A 25,164-nucleotide genomic window follows, 5' to 3' on the forward strand; every position below is an offset into this window, starting at 1 on the left:
AGTGGTCTCTTAATTTTAACCCTTCTGTTCCTCACTCAAAACGGGTCTATATAATTTACTATGACTTAGTTTCCACATGATTTCCACATGATGTATAATCTTTAATATCCATGTATCTATCTACAAGAGAGTGGACAGATCAGGCTGGTCAGTGGGACCGGTCTTTGCTCTGGCAGAGTGGAGGTCTATTACAGTGACCAGTGGGGGACAGTGTGTGATGATGACTGGGATATGAAGGACGCAGAGGTGGTGTGTAGACAGCTCAACTGTGGAAGTGCTGTCAGTGCCCCAGGGAACGCCCACTTCGGTGAGGGCAGTGAGCCGACCTGGATGGATAATGTTGGGTGCTCCGGTGGTGAAAGAGATCTAACACAGTGTTCTCATAATGGATTTGGGAATGAGAACTGTGGTCATGGTGAAGATGCTGGTGTTGTCTGTTCAGGTAAATGTTGCACCTTCTTTTTGAGATTCTCGTATTCCTAAAACATCTTTTTTGCTGTAGGTGATATTTTGAAGAAAACGCTGTGATGAATTTGTCTAGTCCCAGGACTTCAATGATATTGTCCTTAAATGACGTGTGTTTCCAACCTATTAGGTCCCCAGATCAGGCTGGTCAGTGGGACCGGTCTTTGCTCTGGCAGAGTGGAGGTCTATTATAGTGACCAGTGGGGGACAGTGTGTGATGATGACTGGGATATGAAGGACGCAGAGGTGGTGTGTAGACAGCTCAACTGTGGGAGTGCTGTCAGTGCCCCAGGGAACGCCCACTTCGGTGAGGGCAGTGAGCCGACCTGGATGGATGATGTTGGGTGCTCCGGTGGTGAAAGAGATCTAACACAGTGTTCTCATAATGGATTTGGGAAAGAGAACTGTGGTCATGGTGAAGATGCTGGTGTTGTCTGTTCAGGTAAATGTTGCACCATCTTTTTGAGATTCTCGTATTCCTAAAACATCTTTATTTCTGTAGGATGATATTTTGAAGAAAAAGCTGTGATGAATTTGTCTAGTCCCAGGACTTCAATGACATTGTCCTTAAATTACGTGTGTTTCCAACCTATTAGGTCCCCATATCAGGCTGGTCAATGGGATCAGTTTTTGTTCTGGTAGAGTGGAGGTCTATTACAGTGGCCAGTGGGGGACAGTGTGTGATGATGACTGGGACATGAAGGACGCAGAGGTGGTGTGTAGACAGCTCAACTGTGGGAGTGCTGTCAGTGCCCCAGGGAGCGCCCACTTCGGTGAGGGCAGTGAGCCGACCTGGATGGATGATGTTGGGTGCTCCGGTGGTGAAAGAGATCTAACACAGTGTTCTCATAAAGGATTTGGGAATGAGAACTGTGGTCATGGTGAAGATGCTGGTGTTGTCTGCTCAGGTATGTGTGAAGGAATTGGATTTTGACCCGTTTTAGATTAATTCCAAATAGTCAATGAATTACAGTTTTTCACAATTGCTATTGCTGACATTTCTTGAAACCTTCACAAATATTCTAAAAACCTTAAACACAGATCCACATCTTCAAACTACATTCACAAAACCCCTGACTCTTCTCTCAAAATCAAACATTCACCTTATAACCATTTAATCTGTTCTCAAATGTCACGTCCTGGCTGTGCCCCTAGCCATCTCTGCCCTGGGCTCGGGGCATAGCCAGGACAGGACAGGAGGTGGTATCTAGCCACCTCTAATCCTTTTTGGTTTCCCCAATTGGAGGCAGGTGTTGGTTTGTTGTATTTGTTTTTTTTCCTTCATTAAAACATGGATTACTGGGACGACCTCGACTCTGCGCCTGTGTCTCTCTTCTACCACAACCTCATCCATGACAGAATGAACCACCTAAAGGAGACATGGCAGAGATGGATGGTAGGGGAACTCCTCTGTTGGCCGGATAGCAACACAGAGGAGGAGGAGAACCCCTACCGTCCCCTGCGGCACACCGGACCAACACAGCGTCGACCCAGGAGGAGACGGCGACCGAAGCGGCGAAATCAATCCTCCGAGTGTCCGCCCCAAGAATTTCTTGGGGGGGTGCTGTGGGGGCAATCGGAGGACCCTGAGGCATGGCCGCCATCCCTGGAGGGGTAGGAGGACGAGACCTTGCCACCTATACTCACGTGCGGGGTGGTCCTCCCGCTGCCCAGTGGCCGCAGCCGCCAGCTCCTCCCGCTGCCCAGTGGCCGCAGCCGCCAGCTCCTCCCACTGCCCAGTGGCCGCAGCCGGCAGCTCCTCCCGCTGCCCAGAGACTACGTTTATCTCGTTTGAAAGACTTTAGTAAAAATTTGTAGTAAAAAATACATATATTTTTGTTTAAGTGCTTAAGTTGAACTTCTTGCATTGTAAAAAGAGAACGCTTTGCTCACTAGTTGTGACCAATAGCAGCTAGTAAATTGAAAAGTCCAAAGAGAAAACGAAGCTAGATCAAATTAAAAATATTATTATTTTACTACTAAAAATAATAATCATAATAACTACTAAAAATCATGCCATACTTACATTTATAAAGTCACATTTAAAATCCAAAGCTTAAATATAAATGCTTAAACTGAAATCTTTTAAATCTTTTATTGATTAAAAGATCAAATATGAAACTCAAAAAGGAACATTTTAATGCTAAAAATGAAATTCTTAAATTAAAATCTCAAATAGAAAATATATATATTTTAGACTTTGCACTTTATAATTTTCAATTTGAATTTTCAATTTGTCAATTGCTGTTTGACATTTGAAGATTCAACTTTTCAATTTCGATTCAACATTTGGCTTTTCATTTTGTCAATGTAAATGAGGAGGCAGTGCCCAAAGGCTGGTGGGAGGGTCTGAAACAAAAGGAGTGCAGAGGCACCTTATGGACAGCAGGGGGAGCTGACTGCAGGGAAGCACACTGAGTTTGACAGGGCAGTATACAGGTACTGGTCATAAAATATATGTAATAATGTATACATTCAATCCACACAGAGTGTTTATTTCTTTTAATTTTGATGATTATTACTGACAACTAATGAAAACCCCAAATTCAGAATCTCAGGAAATTAGAATATTGTGAAAAGGTTCAATATTGAAGACACCTAGTGCCACTCTCTAATCAGCTAATTAAATCAAAACACCTGCAAAGGCCTTTAAATGGTCTTTCAGTCTAATTCTGTAGGCTACACAATCATGGGGAAGACTGCTGACTTGACAGCTGTCCAAAAGACGACCATTGACACCTTGCACAAGGAGGGCAAGACAGAAAAGGTTATTGCTAAAAAGGCTGGCTGTTCACAGAGCTCTGTGTCCAAGCACATTAATAGAGAGGCGAAGAGAAGGAAAAGATGTGGTAGAAAAAAGTGTACAAGCAATAGGGGTAACCGCACCCTGGAGAGGATTGTGAAACAAAACCCATTCAAAAATGTGGGGGAGATTTACAAAGAGTGGACTGAAGCTGGAGTCAGTGCTTCAAGAACCACCACGCACAGACATATGCAAGACATTGGTTTCAGGTGTCGGATTCCTTGTGTCAAGCCACTCTTGAACAAGACACAGCATCAGAAGCATCTTGCCTGGGTTAAAGACAAAAAGGACTGGACTGCTGCTGAGTTATGTTCTCTGATGAAAGTACATTTTGCATTTCCTTAGGAAATCAAGGTCCCAGAGTCTGGAGGAAGAGAGGAGAGGCATAGAATCCACATTGCTTGAAGTCCAGTGTAAAGTTTCCACAGTCAGTGATGGTTTGGGGTGCCATGTCATCTGCTGGTGTCGGTCCACTGTGTTTTCTGAGGTCCAAGGTCAACGCAGCCGTCTACCAGGAAATTTTAGAGCACTTCATGCTTCCTGCTGCTGACCAACTTTATGGAGATGCAGATTTCCTTTTCCAACAGGACTTGACACCTGCAGACAGTGCCAAAGCTACCAGTACCTGGTTTAAGGACCATGGTATCCCTGTTCTTAATTGGCCAGCAAACTCGCCTGACCTTAACCCTATAGAAAATCTATGGGGTATTGTGAAGAGGAAGATGCGATATGCCAGACCCAACAATGCAGAAGAGCTGAAGGCCACTATCAGAGCAACCTGGGCTCTCATAACCCCTGAGCAGTGCCACAGACTGATCGGCTCCATGCCGATCAGTCCCCCTTTTTAAGAAGGGGGACCGGAGGGTGTGTTCCAACTATAGTAGAACCTCGGATTCAGGAGGAACAGTGTGGTTTTCGTCCAGGCCGTGGAACACTGGACCAGCTCTGTACCCTCTACAGGGTGATGGAGGGTTCATGGGAGTTTGCCCAACAAATCCACATGTGTTTTGTGGATTTGGAGAAGGCATTCGACTGTGTCCCTCGCGGCATCCTGTGGAGGGTGCTTCGGGAATATGGGGTCCTGGGTCCCTTGATAAAGGCTGTCAGGTCCCTGTACGACCGAAGCAGGAGCTTGGTCCGCATTGCCGGCAGTAAGTCAGACTTGTTCCCTGTGCATGTTGGACTCCGGCAGGGCTGCCCTTTGTCCCCGGTTCGGTTCGTAATTTTTATGGACAGAATTTCTAGGCGCAGCCAGGGGCCGGAGGGTGTCAGGTTTGGGGACCACACGATTTCGTCTCTGCTCTGTGCGGATGATGTTGTCTTGTTGGCCCCTTCAAGCCAGGACCTTCAGCATGCACTTGGACGGTTTGCAGCCGAGTGTGAAGCGGTGGGGATGAAAATCAGTACCTCCAAATCAGAGGCCATGGTCCTCAGTCGGAAAAGGGTGGCTTGCCCACTTCAGGTTGGTGGAGAGTGCCTGCCTCAAGTGGAGGAGTTTAAGTATCTAGGGGTCCTGTTCACGAGTGAGGGAAGGAAGGAACGGGAGATTGACAGACGGATCGGTGCAGCTTCTGCAGTAATGCAGTTGATGTATCGGTCTGTCGTGGTGAAGAAAGAGCTGAGCCGCAAGGCGAAGCTCTCAATTTACCGGTCAATCTACGTTCCTACTCTCACTTATGGTCATGAGCTTTGGGTCATGACCGAAAGGACAAGATCCCGGATACAGGCGGCCGAAATGATCTTTCTCCGCAGGGTGGCTGGGCGATCCCTTAGAGATAGGGTGAGAAGCTCGGTCACCTGGGAGGAGCTCAGAGTAGATCCGCTGCTCCTCCACATCGAGAGGGGTCAGCTGAGGTGGCTTGGGCATCTGTTTCAGATGCCTCCGGAACGCCTTCCTGGGAAGGTGTTCCGGTCCCGTCCCACCGGGAGGAGACCCCGGGGAAGACCTAGGACACGCTGGAGGGACTATGTCTGCCGGCTGGCCTGGGAACGCCTCAGTGTCCCCCCGGAAGAGCTGGAGGAAGTGTCTGGGGAGAGGGAAGTCTGGGCATCCCTGCTTAGACTGCTGCCCCCGCGACCCGGCCCCGGATAAGCGGAAGAAGATGGTATGGTATTGTATGGCATGATTTTTCCTAGTAGTAAAGTAGTATTTGATCTCACTTCGTTTTCTCTTTGGACTTTCAATTTCAATTATGAATACATATTTCCTACATACATATTTGGCCTTATAGTGCTAAAACTCTGATTGTGCACAATTTAGCAACTAGGGTTTACACCTGTGAGGAGTGGGTGTCGCCAATTGGTGTATAGAGCTTGGCATTGTGACTGGTGTTTCTTTCTAAAGAGACTACAGATATTTTGTTTTTGACTGTTGTGTCTAATGTAGATGACTTTGTGTACTGTACTTTTTTATGCAAAATGTGTGACACAGTATTGGACACTAAGGGTAATGCAGGAATTGTGCTTGTACTTTTGCACACTTGGTACATGAGTTTCAGGTTTCAGTGATTGCATTTCAAGTTCCAATTTTGGTGTGTAAAACTGTATTATACTTTTCAATTGCAATATTTGTTTACTATTTTATTTTGTGATTTTACATTTTTTGGTTTGTTCAAGGGATGCACCTTCTTTTTGAGATTCTCTCATTCCTAAAACATCTTAATTACTGTAGGTCAGGGGTGTCCAAACCATTCCACGGAGGGCAGTGTGTCTGCAGGTTTTTGGTTGTTCCTATAAATTGGTTCCCATTTCACACCTTCACAACCAGGTGAGGGTAGAAATTAACCAATAAGTAACCTAATTAGTCAATCAAGTACTAGGTGAAAGCGAAAACCTGCAGACACACGGCCGTTTGTGGAATAGTTTGGACACCCCTGTTGTACGTGATATTTTGAAGAAAAAGCTTTGATGAATTTGTCTAGTTCTAGAACTTGAATAACACTGGCCTTGAATTATGTTTCCAAACAATTAGGTCCCCAGATCAGGCTGGTCAATGGGACTGGTCTTTGCTCTGGCAGAGTGGAGGTCTATTACAGTGGCCAGTGGGGGACAGTGTGTGATGATGACTGGGATATGATGGATGCAGAGGTGGTGTGTAGACAGCTCAACTGTGGGAGTGCTGTCAGTGCCCCAGGGAACGCCTACTTCGGTCAGGGCAGTGGGCCAACCTGGATGGATGGTGTTGGGTGCTCTGGCAATGAAAGCACACTGACACATTGCCAACACTCTACCACACACAACTGCAGCCATGGTGAAGATTCTGGAGTTTTCTGCTTATCAGGTAGAGGGTTTTATCATGTTATAGATATTGTTTGACCTGTGATCTGTTCTGAATTGAAAGAGGTCTGAGCCACAGACCTTTTTTTAACATAAAAAAACGAAACAACAGTCTTGTCATAATATTTAGGAAAGCTGCTATTTGTAATTATAATATATATACACAGTACGGTCAGTTATACAGTGGGGAGAACAAGTATTTGATACACTGCCGATTTTGCAGGTTTTCCTACAAAGCATGTAGAGGTCTGTAATTTTTATCATAGGTACATTTCAACTGTGAGAGACGGAATCTAAAACAAAAATCCAGAAAATCAATTTAAATTATGAATTAGCATTTTATTGCATGACATAAGTATTTGATCGCCTACCAACCAGTAAGAATTCCGGCTCTCACAGACCTGTTAGTTTTTCTTTAAGAAGCCCTCCTGTTATCCACTCATTACCTGTAATAACTGCACCTGTTTGAACCCGTTACCTGTATAAAAGACACCTGTCCACACACTTAATCAAACAGACTCCAACTTCTCCACAATGGCCAAGCCCAGAGAGCTGTGTAAGGACAGCAGGGGTAAAATTGTAGACCTGCACAAGGCTGGGATGGACCACAAGACAATAGGCAAGCAGGTTGGTGAGAAGGCAACAACTGTTGATGGAAAAAGTTCAAGATGACAGTCAGTCTCCCTCGGTCTGGGGTTCCATGCAAGATCACACCTCGTGGGGCATCAATGATCATGAGGAAGGTGAGGGATCAGCCTAGAACTACATGGCAGGACCTGGTCAATGACCTGAAGAGAGCTGGGACCACAGTCTCAAAGAAAACCATTAGTAACACACTACGCCGTCATGGATTAAAATCCTGTAGCACATGCAAGGTCCCCCTGCTCAAGCCAGAGCATGTGCAGCCCTGTCTGAAGTTTGCCAATGACCATCTGGATGATCCTGAGGAGGAATGGGAGAAGTTCATGTGGTCTGATGAGACAAAAATAGAGCTTTTTGGTCTAAACTGTTTGGAGGAAGAATAAGTACAACCCCAAGGACACCATCCCAACTGTGAAGCATGGAGGTGGAAACATCATTCTTTGGGGATGCTTTTCTGCAAAGGGGACAGGACGACTGCACCGTATTGAGGGGAGGATGGATGGGGCCATGTATCGCGAGATCTTGGCCAACAACCTCCTTCCCTCAGTAAGAGCATTGAAGATGGGTCGTGGCTGGATCTTCCAGCATGACAATGACCCGAAACACACAGCCAGGGCAACTAAGGAGTGACTCTGTAAGAAGCATCTCAAGGTCCTGGAGTAGCCTAGCCAGTCACCAGACCTGAACCCAATAGAAAATCTTTGGAGGGAGCTGAAAGTCCGTATTGCCCAGTGACAGCCCCAAAACCTGAAGGATCTGGAGAAGGTCTGTATGGAGGAGTGGGCCAAAATCCCTGCTGCAGTGTGTGCAAACCTGTTCAAGAACTACAGGAAACGTATGATCTCTGTAATTGCAAACAAAGGTTTCTGTGCCAAATATTAAGTTCTGCTTTTCTGATGTATCAAATACTTAAGTCATGCAATAAAATGCAAGTTAATTACTTAATCATACAATGTGATTTTCTGGATTTTTGTTTTAGATTCCGTAACTCACAGTTGAAGATTACCTATGATCAAAGTTACAGACTTTGTAAAAACCTGCAAAATCGGCAGTGTATCAAATACTACTTCTCCCCACTCTATAAGCTGTTCTGTGGACAGATAACAGAATGGACACATCTTTCTGTTTTGTAACTTAATCACATTTTTTTGTACAGGTTTCACCTTGAAGACACCCTCTTTCTCGATAACGTCATCCTATTCAGTTTTCTCCCCTGGTGAAACGGTTGAGTTCATCTGCTCTGTCAGTCAGCGAATTCCCATCACAGTAAACTTTGATTTACATAGGGAAGGATCTTTAATAATGACCCAGGCATTACAAACCACTCAGACTAGTGCCACTTTCACATTCATCAGACTGCAATCTTCAGCCCAGGGAAAGTACAGTTGTCTACAAAACTGGACACGGAATGGTCAAAATATTATCAGTTCTTCCAGCAACTCAGTGAACATCACTATTGGTGAGTAAGACCGGCAAAACACAATTAGGGCACACAGACATTATATGAAAATGTGTATTGTGGTAATGGATTATGCGACAAAATACCTCTAAATGGATGGATTGCTTCCTGCTTTCATGCCTGTTAGTCGCATAATGCAAGTCTTCTGCTGTCTGACTTTTTCTTTTCATACTTTTACATTTTAAATTTTACCTTTGTTTCATTTTTGTTCTATATTTGTTTTAATCATATTTTTAAAATGTTATGTAATTTTTAAAAGAGGACCCCAGCATAGTTCTTGTTTTTTTGAGAGATTTTTTTTGATGGAGGAGCTAAGACAGCTGTTGGAGGAACGGATCAACCGCTTAGAAGTTTTAATCACCCGAGCACTCCTCCGGTCAGACTGTGGGTCCTGAAAACGAAGCTAGATCAAATTCAAAATATTATTTTACTACACTACTAGGAAAAATCATGCTATAATTACATTTAAAATGCAAAGCTTAAATATAAATGCTTAAACTGAAATCTTTTAAATCTTTTATTGATTGAGAGAAAGATCAAATATGAAACTCAAAATGGAAAATCTTAAATGTAAATACTTAAATTAAAATCTCAAATCTCTTTGCACTTCATAATTATGAATTTGATTTTACATGTGTCAATTGCTGTTTGACATTTGAAGATTCAACTTTTCAATTTCGATTTAACATTTGGCTTTTCATATTGACTTGACACTTGTCAAAGGAGTGCAGAGGCACCTTATGGACACCAGGGGGAGCTGTCCTCAGAAAACACAGTGGACCCACACCAGCAGATGACATGGCACCCCAAACCATCACTGACTATGGGAACTTAACACTGGAAGCAACGTGGATTCTGTGCCTCTCCTCTCTTCCTCCAGACTCTTGGACCTTGATTTCCAAAGGAAATGCAAAATTTACTTTCATCAGAGAACTTAACTCAGCAGCAGTTCAGTCCTTTTTGTCTTTAGCCCAGGCAAGACGCTTCTGAAGCTGTGTCTTGTTCAAGAGTGGCTTGACACAAGGAATGCGACAACTGAAACCCATGTCTTGCATACGTCTGTGCGTGGTGGTTCTTGAAGCACTGACTCGAGCTGCAGTCTACTCTTTGTGAATCTCCCCCACATTTTTGAATGTTTTTTATTTCACAATCCTCTCCAGGATGCAGTTATCCCTATTGCTTGTACACTTTTTTCTACCACATCTTTTCCTTCCCTTTGCCTCTCTATTAATGTGCTTGGACACAGAGCACTGTGAACAGCCAGCCTCTTTAGCAATAACCTTTTGTGTCTTGCCCTCCTTGTGCAAGGTGTCAATGGTCGTCTTTTGGACAGCTGTCAAGTCAGCAATCTTCCCCATGATTGTGTTGCCTACAGAACTAGACTGAGAGACCATTTAAAGGCCTTTGCAGGTGTTTTGATTTAATTAGCTGATTAGAGTGTGGCACTAGGTGTCTTCAATATTGAACCTTTTCACAATATTCAAATTTTCTGAGATATTGAATTTGGGGTTTTCATTAGTAGTGGAGATGAGTGGTACCCGGTGGGGTCTTCTGCTGTTGTAGCCCATCCGCCTCAAGGTTGTGCGTGTTGTGTCTTCACAAATGCTTTGCTGCATACCTCGGTTGTAACGAGTGGTTATTTCAGTCAAAGTTGCTCATCTATCAGCTTGAATCAGTCGGCCCATTCTCCTCTGACCTCTAGCATCAACAAGGCATTTTCGCCCACAGGACTGCCGCATACTGGATGGTTTTCCCTTTTCACACCATTCTTTGTAAACCCTAGAAATGGTTGTGCATGAAAATCCCAGTAACTGAGCAGATTGTGAAATACTCAGACTGGCCCGTCTGGCACCAACAACCATGCCACGCTCAAAATTGCTTAAATCACCTTTCTTTCCCATTCTGACATTCAGTTTGGAGTTCAGGAGATTGTCTTGACCAGGACCACACCCCTAAATGCATTGAAGCAACTGCCATGTGATTGGTTGATTAGATAATTGCATTAATGAGAAATTGAACAGGTGTTCCTAATAATCCTTTAGGTGAGTGTAGATATTAATACGGACAATAATGTCAAATAACTTTTTGCTCTACTTGACACTTTTGATCTGACTCAACATGTGAAAGAGCGTACACATACTCAAGGCCACATTCTAGATCTGGATCTCTAAAGGTCTCGATATTTCTTCTGTCATGGTTAAAGACTTGGCCCTGTCTGATCATTTCTGTGTCTGTTTGAATCACTTATCACCCTGAATGTTCCAGTAAACTCTGTTTCTGTTAAGAAAAGGTACATTAGTGAGAGTACCAATGCTCAGTTTATGGAAGCCATAGCTTTCTCTCCATCAATAAGTGGTGACTCAGTTGATGTACTCCTGGATCATTTTAATGCCAAAATATTGAATGTCACCATGGAGAACCACTTTGATGGTAAGGGCCCTGAAAAGAGAATGTAGGAAAGCAGAACGTAAGATGAAAAAAATTATAAGTATTAGACGGACCATCAGAACTACACAGTCTAACAAGGACACTGTACCGCCATTACAACCACCAAGACATAATTTGGTTGTTATGTCGCAATTTAATACAATTGATCTAATATCCATAGAGGAAACAGTTCAACATCTTAATGCTTCCACATGTTGTCTCGACACATTGCCATCAGACTTAAAAAAAAAAAATTACTCTATAACAATGGACCTACAGCAAATAGCTCTCTGCAATCAGGCATTTTCCCAACATCTCTAAAAACTGCTGCCATTAAGCCTTAAAAAAGAGAACACTGGATGCATCTATAATGAACAACTATAGACCTGTATCAAATCTCTTAGACAAATTTCAGTCAGGCTTCTGACATCACCACAGTACTGAAATGGCTCTGATTCAAGTTTTAAATGATATATGGCTGAATAATGATTCTGATTAAATAACAATTCTGGTTCTATTAGATCTCAGCGCAGCATTTTACACTGTAGATCATAGAACACATATAGATAGGCTGGAAAATTGGGTAGGGCTCTTGATTGGTTCAGATCTTATCTAGATGGCCGGAGTTACTTTGTCACCATCGGTAATCATGAATCTGATAGGGTGGCTATGACAAGCGGAGTTCCACAGGGATCAGTTCCTCGGACCGCTTATGTTCAATCTCAATATGCAACCTCTGGGCCAAATTCTACAGAACAACAACATTAACTACCACAGCTATGCCAATGACACTCAAATATATATGGCTCTCAAACCATATTACAACATTTCAATAGACTCTCTGTGTCACTGTATAGAGCACATAAATACCTGGATGAACCAAAATTGTCTACAATTAAACCAAGATAAAACTGAGATTAACAAAAATAAAAGAACAAGTACTAGTAAAGAGCTGGATTCTCGGGCCCTTAAAACCAGTGATCAAGTGCATAATCTTGGTATTCTGACTCAGACCTCACATTTAAAGTGGTCACCAAAACAGCATTCTATCATCTAAAAAATATAGCCAGAATCAAAGGTTTGGTGTCCCATAAAGACCAAGAGAAGCTCATCCATGCTTTTCTCTCTAGTAGGGTTGACTACTGTAATGGGCTCCTAACTGGACTCCCCAAAAATACTGTCAAACAGCTGCAGCTCATTCAGAATGCTGCTGCTAGAATGTTAACCAGGACCAAGAGAACAGATCACATCACTCCGGTTCTTAAATCATTGCATTGGCTTCAAGTCAGTTACAGAATAGATTTTAAGATGGTTCTTTTAGTTTATAAATCTCTGAATGGTTTACACAAATACATTTCTGATATGTTTGAGGAATATAAACCGAGCAGGGCTCTTAGATCCATGAACACAGGTCAGCTAGTACAGCCCAGAGTCCAAACTAAACATGGAGAAGCTGCGTTTAGCAGTTATGCTGTACACAACTGAAATAAACTACCAGAAGATCTTAGACGTGCCCCAAACCTATAAATTTTTTAATCCAGGTTAAAAACACGTATCTTTTCACGTGCCTATCACTGAGCACTTCAACTTAACCAAACTGTTTAGCCTTATAGCTTCCTATGTTTTTATCTTGTTTTTATTATTTTTATATTTTCTTATTCTATTTTTTATTATGATGTTGTTTTTATGTTATTGTATTTTTATATTTTTTCTTTGTAAAGCACATTAAATTGCTTCGATGTATGTATTGTGCTATATAAATAAGCTTGCTTGCTTGCTAAACACCAGCCATAGCACTTACAGGATTAAAAAGTTACATTTACAAAACTACTGGAATCATTGTGTATAATTACAGTTTTTCTCAATTTGTAAAACACAATACTTAACACAATTCACAAAACCACACACCCAAACTGCAAAATATCTCATATATCCTGCAAAAAGAAGCACTGCAACCAAAACTACATGTAGCGTTATCAAAATCAAACTTTTGCACGAAATGGCACACACTTCATTCATACTACCAGATTTTTGTCTAACCAACTAGACAATGTTGGGCATAATAAAAACCACTCTTATCTTTAGTATGCTTTGCCATAATGCTAAAATAGTCCACTTGTAAAAATGCACAGAAATGTTTGCAGATATACACACACAGACACACACACACACACACACACACACACACACACACATGCTTGTAATGAATGGGTAAAGGCAGAGAGAGGCTGGTTCCAGTTGCGGAGCAAGCGGTTTATCTAGGAGACGAACTCCAGGTAGGGCAAGGCAAAGGATAGTCGTAAAGGCAAGGGTCAAAACCACGAGAGGCGAACAAATGCAAAATCACAAGGCTAGAGACCAAGTCGAGTAGTAAAGCAGGCGATGGTCAAAACACGTGAATCGATACAGGAACAGCACTAGGCGAAAGCGAAAACAGAAGGCTCAGTAATGAATGACAGAATGACAAACAATACCTAATTTGCTCAATCAGCTTATTTCTCCAACCTGATTGAGGCGAACAAAAACAATCAAAAATTTCTCATCGATACAGATGCAAAGTTAACAAAAAAGCAACGCTCAACAAGTGAAGTGGGTCTGTACTTTAGTTGTAATGGATACATGAACTACTTTGATGAAAAGATCATCACCATTAGAAAACAAATAACTGACTCCTTAAATAGTCCTGAGAATGTCCTGAACCTCCCTGACCAGGTGTCAATGGGGACACTTGAATTTTTTGATACCGTATCGCTCGACACATTCACAGAATTTGTAATGAGTTCTAAACCAACAAATGATCAGCTAGTCCCGATTCCAACCAAATTACTTAAGGAGCTATTTCCTGTGCTAGGTCAGCCAATGTTGAACATAATAAATTGCTCCCTTTCCTCCGGATGCGTACCAAACTCATTAAAAATTGCGAAAATTAAGCCTCTTCTAAAGAAATCGTATCTGGATCCCAACATATTAAACAATTATAGGCCAATATTGAACCTCCAATTCCTCTCAAAAATCTTCCAAAAATGTGTTTCCTAACAACTGAATGCCTTTTCTGAAGACAAATAACATTTAAGAAATGTTGTCCAGTTTCAGACCCCACCATAGTACTGAGACTACACTCGTGAAGGTAACAAATTACCTTCTAATTGCCTCAGACAAAGGTTCCGCGTCCGTCCTGTTGCTTCTTGACCTTAGTGCTGCTTTTGACACTATTGATCACTCCCTTCTCTTAGAGAGACTGGAAACCCATATTGGGCTACGTGGACATGTTCTTGCCTGGTTTAAATCTTATTTATCTGAAAGATATCAGTTTGTTAGTGTGGATGGCATATCCTCTGACAAGTCAAAGGTATGTTTTGGTGTTCCTCAAGGCTCGGTTCTGGGCCAGTTATTGTTCTCACTATATATGCTGCCTCTGGGTGATGTAATCTGGAATCACAATGTCAACTTTCACTCTTATGCTGAAACCTTGTGAAGACAGAAAACGTTTGACCTCTGTCATTGCCAACAAAAGGTATATAACAAAGTTTTGAGCTTAACTTTTGTTATTGACCAAATACTTATTTTACCAAGGAATTTACCAATAAATTCATTGAAAATCCTACAATGTGATTTTCTGGATTTTTTCCCCTTATTTTGTCTCTCATAGTTGGAAGTGTACCTATGAGGAAAATTACAGGTGTCTCTCATCTTTTTGAGTGGGAGAACTTGCACAATTGGTTGCTGACTAAATGCTTTTTTGCCCAACTGTACATATTTCAAAATTAGCTACTTTAGAAGCATGCGTTTCAGATATTAGGAAGTGGATGACAGAACATTTCTTGCTTTTAAACTCAAGAAAAACAGAAATGCTCATTTTAGGACCCAATAAACAAAGAGCTTTGTTAGCAGATCTCACTGTGAACCTCGACGGCTGCATGGTCGTATCCCAAAAAACTGTAAGAAGCCTCAGCGTTACCCTTGACCCTGACCTCTCCTTTGAAGAACATAAAAAATATGTCTCAAGAGTTGCTTATTTTCACCTTCGAAACATTGCATAAATCTGAAACTTTCTATCAAAAACTGATGCAGAAAAACGAATCCACGCTTTTGTTACTTCTAGACTAGATTACTGCAATGCTCTACTTTCTGGTTACCCTTCAGTTATTGCTGCACACGGCTGCTAGAATCCTAACTAGAACCCACAAATGTTAACACATTACTCCTGTACTAGGCTCTTTACTCTGGCTGCCTGTTATGTTTAGGGCTGATTTTAAGGTTTTATTATTAACCTATAAATCAATACATGGACTTGCTCCTACTTAGCTCACTGAAATGACCCACCCCTACATACCTACACGTAACCTACGATCGCAAGATGCAGGCTTTTTAATTGTACCTAAAATCTAAATCTAAACAAACGGCCGGAGGCAGGGCCTTCTCTCATAGAGCTCCACTACTGTGGAAGGATTTGCCAATTAAAGCAGAAATGCAAACTCAGTGCAAACTTTCAAGTGTCTACTAAAGACTAATCTCTACAGCATGGTCTATGATTAGGTGTAGCCTGGCCCGGGGGCGTGAAGGTGACCAGAAAAGCTTGATACTGTCCACCCTTGCTGTCTTGCCAGGTGGGCTCTCATCGCCACTGGGATGCCCTCCCTCCAATGCCTCTCGGGGGGCAGAGTCACTGGCTTGTTGTTGTCTCTCTGTTGCGCACTTGTGCAATTGGGCTGTACTCTGCTGGCAATATCTTCTGGTCTTTGTTAGGTTGAACCCAGCCTTATCTATAAAGATGAACTCATGTGGGATTGCACGAGCATCCATTTCCAGTACTTCCTGAAAACAAAGAACAGAAATTTGTCAATATGGTGTCCACTACACTGGGAAACAACATTGCGTGTAGTGTACTGCAGTCAATATTGTACTTACATCCACATATGATTGTCTGACCACTATGTTTCTTTGAGAGTTTCTCTCAAACGACACCTTATAAAGTTCATTCAGATTTGGTTTCGCTTGAGAATGCGAGCCAATGTGGAAAGACTGACTCGTTGAATGATGTTGAATATGGTGTTGTCTTGGATGATGTGGCTTTGAATTTCTCATAATCGGATTTCATTATTTTTCAAAACCAAGTTTACAATGGCAGAGTCCTGTACCCGGGTGAACATTCGGCCTCTTCCGCCACCATGGTTGCGTCTCTCAGTCCTTTAGGAAAAACAAAAAAACAAAAATATAGGGCTTGGACAGTGCAGCCTAAAGATATTTCCCCCTCAGTAGAGTAAACTGTACAGGAAACTTCTACAGTTAGTGTATGACATCATAGTGTATGACATCATAGTGTATGACATTCATAAAGTAAACAGGTGTTACCCAACTGATACACTATGACATGGGGTGTACTACATAGTGTGAAAGAAATGTTAGTTACATACCTGTACTGCAGTCTAAATGTCCGGATGACACAGGCGACAGTAAAACGACTCAAGTTGGGCTGCACTCTCTGTCCAGCCTCTCGCATTGTCAGCCCATGGTTGATGACATAATCAACTAAGGTTGCTCTGATTTCATTTGAAAGTTGTTGTTTTCTTTGGCCATGAACTCCTCTACCAGCTCTACTTCTACCTCTCACTCTTCCTCCCCACTCATTCTCACCCTCCCTCTTCCTCATTGTTGTGGTAAAAAAAAAGGTGTTCCCTTGTTGTCTTTTCATAGTGCTTACTTCCTGATTGAAGTGGTAACAAATTAACCTTTAAAGTGTTTGGCCAAGTAGCACATGTATTGGCCAATTAGCTCATGTAGTGTCATTTTGAATGGCAGTGTTTTGAAATGGCAAACGTGACTTTATGTCAGATTGTTGTGTCTTATGCAGAGAACCATGTTCAGAATTTTGGAGACTTGAGAAGAGGTTTTGCTCTCTGTGTGTCAATTTAAATAATTGTGCTTTGCATGTCATTCTAGTGTGTTAGCAATTGGGAAAAACTGTACAAATAATTTTACATTATATGTTGTCTTCAAATGACACACACACCATCAAATGAATGGACCAAACCAACTAAACCAATTGAACACTGATATGCTGAATGACAAACACCACTATGATAATCTTATGCGTAGGCCATTTGCATTTTTAGTCTTACATTACAGTGTACGTGCAGTAGCCTGTTGTAAACTCTTATGTTTTCATACTCAAATATAAAACACACAAATACAAGAAAAACAGAAATGCTCATTTTAGGACCCAATAAACAAAGAGCTTTGTTAGCAGATCTAACATCATTCTTCTGAAATACAGCATACATCTCAACAAACACAATTGGATTTGAAAAGTTGTCTTCAAACAATAGAAATAAGAAAATAAGCCTTCATATTTTGTATAGAAAAAGATAAATAGGCTGCATCCTACATTTAACATCCATTGTTGTCAGGAGAGCTCACCTTTGGCCTTTGATTGTTATAGCTAAGATTGCTAATTGAACAACAACAAGTGTTCACCCGAATGACAATTCAATGGTGTGATTGGTGGTTTGAGTTTAGCATTTTGAATGACAGTATTTTCCATATGAACACAAGAGATTTTATGAATGAAGATTGAGCCAAATGTAGAGAATTGTGGGGAATGTTGTTCAAGGAGTCTGGTTTAGAACAGCAACATTTGTGAAAAGCGGGAAATGTGTTTGTATTTATGCATAATTGGTGTATGATAAGGTACATGTGTTTCAGGTTTTGGTCATTGTTTCTCAAGTTCCAGTGTTAGTGTGTAAGCAATTGAGAAAAACTGTGAATGCCTGTGATTCGAAACATAAACACCTAACATTTAAATACTAGAATCAGGAATATGCCACAAAGCACACCAATTTGCAGCTCATCAATTGCCAAATACCTGGTAGGCCAAGAAAGACCTCTACAGGCAGGAATCATTGACACATTCTTTTCACAATGAATTAGAAAAGAACAAAATAGTTTGACAGGTTAAGAGCCCTCCTCAGTGGGTAGGACTGTAGATTGCCCCCACTGTAATATGCAGATAACTCCACCAGCAGAATTACAGAGATGCAACTAGTTAGCTTGAGCAGCACGTTGGCCAATTGAGATACAGGACATGAAAGATTGTGGAAAGTCTGGTACCAAAGGGGTGGAAAGAGGTAAGTGTGGTTTGATCATTTCAGTTAGGATGCAGTGGTTGAGTGATTTACAGTTTTTCCCAATCGATTTGACACATTTATCCAAACTCAGGGAACTGTTCTCAAAACAGTTAACACAGCAAACTAAACACACTCTTATAGTGGCGAAACAGGTGAACATTCACTGCATAATGAAGCACTGCATTTTATTCTAGTAATGCATTTATTTAAAATAAGTACTAACAAAACTACAAGTGTGTTCTCTGTTGGGTTAATCAATTCAGCTGGAATATTATATGGATACATTCGTCATATCCAGGAAAAAGAAACAAGGCACACCTAGTTCAGCCGGCCCGCAATAGAAAATGTTGCTATTTCAAGATTCGAAACCGGGTCGCCCACACAAAAGGCTGTGTCATTAACCACTACACCACGTAGTTGTACCTCTGCTCGGTGACTGTATAGTTTCTTGTCTCTATCCTGAACAAATCCTATTTTGCCACTGGCCGTTTTTATGGTTAGTTGGCAATTCGTGAATGACATTTATACAGTTAAACTGACTAACGTTTCGGTCGGTCAGTCGCTCGCACACTCACACACTCATTCAGATACATTCATTCTTCTTAGCCGGCTCCACTTATGTGGTCCAGCAAAATAATATCTTTATGTTTACAGTAAAAGTGCAATAACTGGCTTGCACATACTTGAACAAATAGGAATCGCAACTCCTTCACTCTAACAGTGTTCCTCTCAAAGGGCACTTTGTATACCTGCTTAATTCGGATTGCATTTCTCCCAAGAACACGCTCAATTGTGGAGAGACTGCATTGTTGAATATTGTGGAATAGTTGATTGTCCTGTATTATTCTTTGCAGAATTTCTTTGAGGCAGAGGGTGTTGTTATGGACTCCAATGTCAACAATGGCATGCTCTTGTTAAATTTAAAATAGACTTGTTCATCCACCTGAATGTTTTCAAACTTCAATTCTGAACTTCAGTTCTTCAGCATTATCAATAGAAAACTAGAACTACATAAAAAAAAAGCCTACATAGACTCTCACTGTAGAAGTAGAATGGTAAAGTTACCGTTTTTCCTACTGTAATGTGCGGATAATTGAAGGCTGAACCCGCTGCCCAGCTTCTCTCAAGGAGAGACCATGATTTATGACAAGGTCAATAAGGGTTTCTTTAGAAACATCTCTGTACCCTATCCTTCTACCTCTCTTTCCTTCTCTCACACCTTGTCCTCACTCTTTGTCCTCCCCTTCCTCTCTGCTCGCCTTGCTTCTTCTCCTACATCTTCAGCTCGTCTTGCTTCTTCTCCTACATCTTCAGCTCGTCTTGCTTCTTCTCCTACATCTTCAGCTCGTCTTGCTTCTTCTCTTACATCTTCTGCTCGTCTTGCTTCTCCTACATCTTCAGCTCGTCTTGCTTCTTCTCCTACATCTTCAGCTCGTCTTGCTTCTTCTCCTACATCTTCAGCTCGTCTTGCTTCTCCTACATCTTCAACTCGTTTTGCTTCTCCTACATCTTCTGCTCGTCTTGCTTCTCCTACATCTTCAGCTCGTCTTGCTCCTTCTCCTACATCTTCAGCTCGTCTTGCTTCTTCTCTTACATCTTCAGCTCGTCTTGCTTCTTCTCCTACATCTTCAACTCGTCTTGCAGAATCTCCTCTTCCTATATCTTCTACTCCTCTCCCGTCATCTGTTTCTACATCTTCAACTGTTCCTCTTCTTCTTCCTCTTCCCCATTCACCCCCTTTCACTCTTACACCTCTTCCCTTTCCCTTCTCATTCTAATTCCTCTTTTCTGGTTGTTGTAATAGAACTGTGTAAACAATTGGGGAAACTTGCATTTCTTGTGTTGTGTGTAGTATTAACTCATCAGATATCAGTTTGGGGCTGATTGAAAGTTTTGGTTGGCTGTATGAAATACAGAATTTTGTGCCCAGTGTTATGAGAAACATATGCACATGATTTGTAATTTCTATTAAAAGGAACATTTACAATCTGTTTAGGACAATTACAAAGTGTTCAGATCATCGTGTTAACTGTTTTGAGAGCTGTTACCCGAGTTTGGATAAATGTGTCGAATCAGTTGGGAAAAACTGTAAAAACAATACATAGGACTACACAATACCGATTTCTTGCAGATATGATGCTGTTAATTACCTTGGTCAAATTTAAGGCCTGACTGAACCGCTTAGGAAAAAGTATGAGACCTACCACTGTTTATTGATCAGGCATTCAAATATTTAACACAGGAAAATGTAGGATTGGGAGTCTCTAAGAATGTTTAGCTTGTCAACCCCTTTGATAAGCGGAATGTCTCTTTCCAATCTTATAGGATTACAGATGTTTGTGAAGAGAGGTTTAACAAGCAGCTGATAGAGACTGAGGTAATAGAGGCCTCAGAAAAAGGGGCCCAGATTGTGAGCCCAGCTGATTTTTAGGGGTCCAGATTAATTTTCTTTGCACCTCATTCACCAAAATGAGTTGAAATGAGAAACTGGGTCTCTGGGGAGACACTTTGAAAGCATTTAATGACATCTGCACCTCATCCACTCAACCCATTGGGTCACTGGTCGCTCTCAGACCCCATTTGTCTATACATTGTGTATCTACTGGACTATGTTCCACTCAGTGGAATAATTCTGTATTACAGCATTGCAAACATTAAAATACTATTTTATTTCCATAGTTATCCTTCCACCACCTAGAATTTCCCTCACTGCTCCAAATGGTTCAATGGTCTGGGGATCTAAGCAGTCAGAGGTTACCAGGGGCCACATCTTCTCCATCACCTGCTCCATTCAGCTACAGTATCCTGGGGGCCTCTTCCATCTGGACTTCTCTGGGACCAACAGGACTGAGACTAAGCCAGCAGTCAACCACTCTGCCTCCTTTCACTTCCCTGTTGCAGAGTATAAACATGAGGGGAACTACAGCTGTAGCTATGAAGTCAACGTTACCACCCGAACCTTTCATTCTACTAGATCAGAGTTACTGACAGTCAGCATTCAAGGTAAAAGCTGAATGTTTTTCAAGGGGCATTACTACATTAACATACTTATGATTTGTGTGTAAAGACTCAATAGATGCTAGGTAGGCCGATATCACTCAGGGCTTGTTTACGATAAGATACATTTTCTGAGGAATGTCAAAGAAACTTGACACAGTAGCTTATTCTGTTAACCTGCATGTATTGATAGCTCGAGATGCCGCCTTCGAAGGTAGTGTGCGCCACATTTTCGATTTTCTGTGCCGTATGCATGCATATCACTAGATTTTACCTTGACTGACGTGCATTATCCTGGTGGAAATGATTATGCTAACTAAGACATGTAGCATTTTATGGTCCTTCTCGTAATGTACGGAAGTGGAAAAGGTTGAGACAGCGACTGAAACCAGGTCTTTAAATGTGCAGATCTGTAATGTTTGTTTCTGTAGCCTCTCCAGTCCTCGTTACTGTTTCTGGCGCAGCGGTTGGGATTCTTCTCCTACTGATACTGGTGGCCGTTTCCTGGGTGGTCTGGAGGAAGAGGATGAACAGACCTCCACCCATGACCATGTCCCAAAGACAATGTAAATGTTGATGGTGATTGCAAGGTTGACCGTAGGGTTTCAAGTTTCCTTGAATAGGAAAGGACTAATGCTATGTGCACACTATCCACTCGCTCAATCTCTGCAAATCTCTGTTTTTTGCATGTACATAACCTCCATCTATTTGATACACTGCCGATTTTGCAGGTTTTCCTACCTACAGGTCTGTAATTTTTGTCATAGGTACACTCCAACTGTGAGAGACGGAATCTAAAACAAAAATCCAGAAAATCACATTGTATGATTTTTTAATAATTCATTTGCATTTTATTGCATGACATAAGTACTTGATCACCTACCAACCAGTAAGAATTCCGGCTCTCACAGACCTATTTGTTTTTCTTTAAGAAGCCTTCCTGTTCTCCACTCATTACCTGTATTAACTGCACCTGTTTGAACTCTATTCGAAAATGGAAGAAGTTCAAGATAACAGTCAGTCTCCCTCGGTGTGGGGCTCCATGTAAAATCTCACCTCGTGGGGCATCAATGATCATGAGGAAGGTGAGGGATCAGCCCAGAACTACACGGCAGGACCTGGTCAATGACCTGAAGAGAGCTGGGACCACATTCTCAAAGAAAACCATTAGTAACACACTATGCCGTCATGGATTAAAATCCTGCAGCGCACGCAAGGTCCCCCTGCTCAAGCCAGAGCATGTGCAGGCCCGTCTGAAGTTTGCCAATGACCATCTGGATGATCCTGAGGAGGAATGGGAGAAGTTCATGTGGTCTTGATGAGACAAAAACAGAGCTTTTTGGTCTGAACTCCGCTCGCCGTGTTTGGAGGAAGAATAAGGATGAGTACAACCCCAAGGACACCATCCCAACTGTGAAGCATGGAGGTGGGAACATCATTCTTTGGGGATGCTTTTCTGCAAAGGGGACAGGACGACTGCACCGTATTGAGGGGAGGATGGATGGGGCCATGTATCGCGAGATCTTGGCCAACAACCTCCTTCCCTCAGTAAGAGCATTGAAGATGGGTTGTGGCTGGGTCTTCCAGCATGACAACGACCCGAAACACACAGCCAGGGCAACTAAGGAGTGACTCTGTGCGAAGCATCTCAAGGTCCTGGAGTAGCCTAGCCAGTCTCCAGACCTGAACCCAATAGAAATTCTTTGGTGGGAGCTGAAAGTCTGTATTGCTCAGCGACAGCCCCGAAACCTGAAGGATCTGGAGATGGTCTGTATGGAGGAGTGGGCCAAAATCCCTGCTGCAGTGTGTGCAAACCTGGTCAAGGACTACAGGAAACGTATGATCTCTATAATTGCAAACAAAGGTTTCTGTACCAAATATTAAGTTCTGCTTTTCTGATGTATCAAATACTTATCACATGCAATTAAATGCAAATTATTTCTAATAATTACTTAAAAATCATACATTGTGATTTTCTGGATTTTTGTTTTAGATTCCGTCACTCACAGTTGAAGAGTACCTATGATAAAATTACAGACTTTGTAAGTGGGAAAACCTGCAAAATCGGCAGTGTATCAAATACTTGTTCTCCCCACTGTACCTGATTTAAAAACACTGGGGCGCTTTTCAGGGATAGTGGGAAATGCAGAAAACATATTGAAAAAGCCTACTTGAAAAGGTACACATGTAAGCAACAAACTAATAATAATTGTTCTTATTACATGAAAACCCTGTAGGTGGAAATTGTGAAGATGAAAAGTACTACATCAACATGGAAACCATTAACAACCACAGATATGACGACCTGAAGACAAGATGCTGTGCAGGACGGTATGTGAACAGGGATACACGTAATACAACTAAAATTACATGGAGGAATTACATCAGTTGTGAAAGGGTAACGTGTGTCAAAGTCCTGAAATGAGCTTGTACAAGTAACTCAAATGTAGAAATGTTTTTTTTTATTAAGACACACATTCACCCTGACAGCATGACACAGCTACAGGAAACGTGACAGTAACTCAAACATTTGTGTTCATCCTCAGGACCGCTCCAGGAGCCACAACCAGAGTTGGAAATAATGAAGATAGATCAAAGGCTACAGAGACCATAAATGAAATTCCAGATTCATTCACAGAGATGGCCATTGCTGATGAAAGTGGGAATGACTATGAAGAAGATGAAAAAATTTATGAACATTTGGGCTGAGCAATTTTTTATAATATTTTTTACCATGATTTAACTTGGTAAGCCAATTGACAACCAATTCTTATTTACAAACTGTCCAAAGCCATAACAACTGCAATAAAATCCTTAATTGCATATGAATATAAAAAATAAACAAATTACATTTAAAAACAACAAAAATATATGCAATGGGATAAGACAGAGATGAGAAAGAATTATATAATAATATACATTTTCACATCAATTAAAGTGGGTATGGTGCTGTTCACTGTAGTTAACAATTTGAGTTTGAATGAGCAGTGACAGGTATCTACGGGAGTGCAGATTTCTGTTGGGTTGGCTGATATTTGGGAACAAACTGAGGTAAGACAGGGATTTCCTTAAGCGGGACTTGTAGATGCACTTGGTGGGACATTTTGTTTTATCTGAAATGTAAGTGTAATAGCATTTTGACATAGAAAATGCATTTCTGCATTACATGGTTTAAAAACTGTTAATTTTGTGTGATTTGTTAAATTGGGTTACCTTTTATCAATGAATAGGTTTGGAATTTGGAGTTCCACCAAATATAAAAAAATTACTATCACATATCACATTGGCTAAGATATTTGGCAAATATATATATATATATATATATATATATATATATATATATATATATATATATATATATATATATATATATATATATATATATATATATATATATATATATATATATATATACTCACCTAAAGGCTTATTAGGAACACCATACTAATACTGTGTTTGACCCCCTTTCGCCTTCAGAACTGCCTTAATTCTAAGTGGCATTGATTGGCAAGCATTCTTTAGAAATGTTGGCCCATATTGATAGGATAGCATCTTGCAGTTGATGGAGATTTGTGGGATGCACATCCAGGGCACGAAGCTCCCGTTCCACCACATCCCAAAGATGCTCTATTGGATTGAGATCTGGTGACTGTGGGGGCCATTTCAGTACAGTGAACTCATTGTCATGTTCAAGAAACCAATTTGAAATTTTTCATGGTGCATTATCCTGGTGGAAGTAGCCATCAGAGGATGGGTACATGGTGGTCATAAAGGGATGGACATGGTCAGAAACAATGCTCAGGTAGGCCGTGGCATTTAAACGATGCCCAATTGGCACTAAGGGGCCTAAAGTGTGCCAAGAAAATATCCCCCACACCATCACCAGCAGCCTGCACAGTGGTAACAAGGCATGATGGATCCATGTTCTCATTCTGTTTACGCCAAATTCTGACTCTACCATCTGAATGTCT

General features: G+C 41.5%; 1 protein-coding gene across 1 annotated transcript; it reads left to right on the forward strand.

The window, feature by feature from the left end:
* Window positions 1–304: 304 nt before the first annotated feature.
* Window positions 305–23,990, forward strand: LOC114840333 (deleted in malignant brain tumors 1 protein). The gene is made up of 9 exons (XM_029123436.2): window positions 305–442; window positions 596–907; window positions 1,062–1,373; window positions 6,240–6,548; window positions 8,343–8,645; window positions 20,876–21,199; window positions 21,625–21,759; window positions 23,431–23,524; window positions 23,740–23,990. Exons 1-9 carry the CDS (start codon window positions 331–333, stop codon window positions 23,900–23,902), a joined length of 2,064 nt encoding a protein of 687 aa, XP_028979269.2. The 5' UTR covers window positions 305–330; the 3' UTR covers window positions 23,903–23,990.
* The last annotated feature ends 1,174 nt before the right edge of the window (window positions 23,991–25,164 follow it).

The sequence above is a fragment of the Esox lucius genome, chromosome 11 (assembly GCF_011004845.1).
Source record: "Esox lucius isolate fEsoLuc1 chromosome 11, fEsoLuc1.pri, whole genome shotgun sequence".
NCBI lineage: Eukaryota > Metazoa > Chordata > Actinopteri > Esociformes > Esocidae > Esox > Esox lucius.

Bases quoted from the DNA above. Each gene is read 5' to 3' on its own strand.
- LOC114840333 (XM_029123436.2), top strand. From the start codon at position 331: ATGGATAATGTTGGGTGCTCCGGTGGTGAAAGAGATCTAACACAGTGT. The intron at 908-1,061 runs GTAAATGTTGCA...CCAACCTATTAG, and splicing joins TGCTGGTGTTGTCTGTTCAG to GTCCCCATATCAGGCTGGTC. The intron at 23,525-23,739 runs GTATGTGAACAG...GTTCATCCTCAG, and splicing joins ACAAGATGCTGTGCAGGACG to GACCGCTCCAGGAGCCACAA.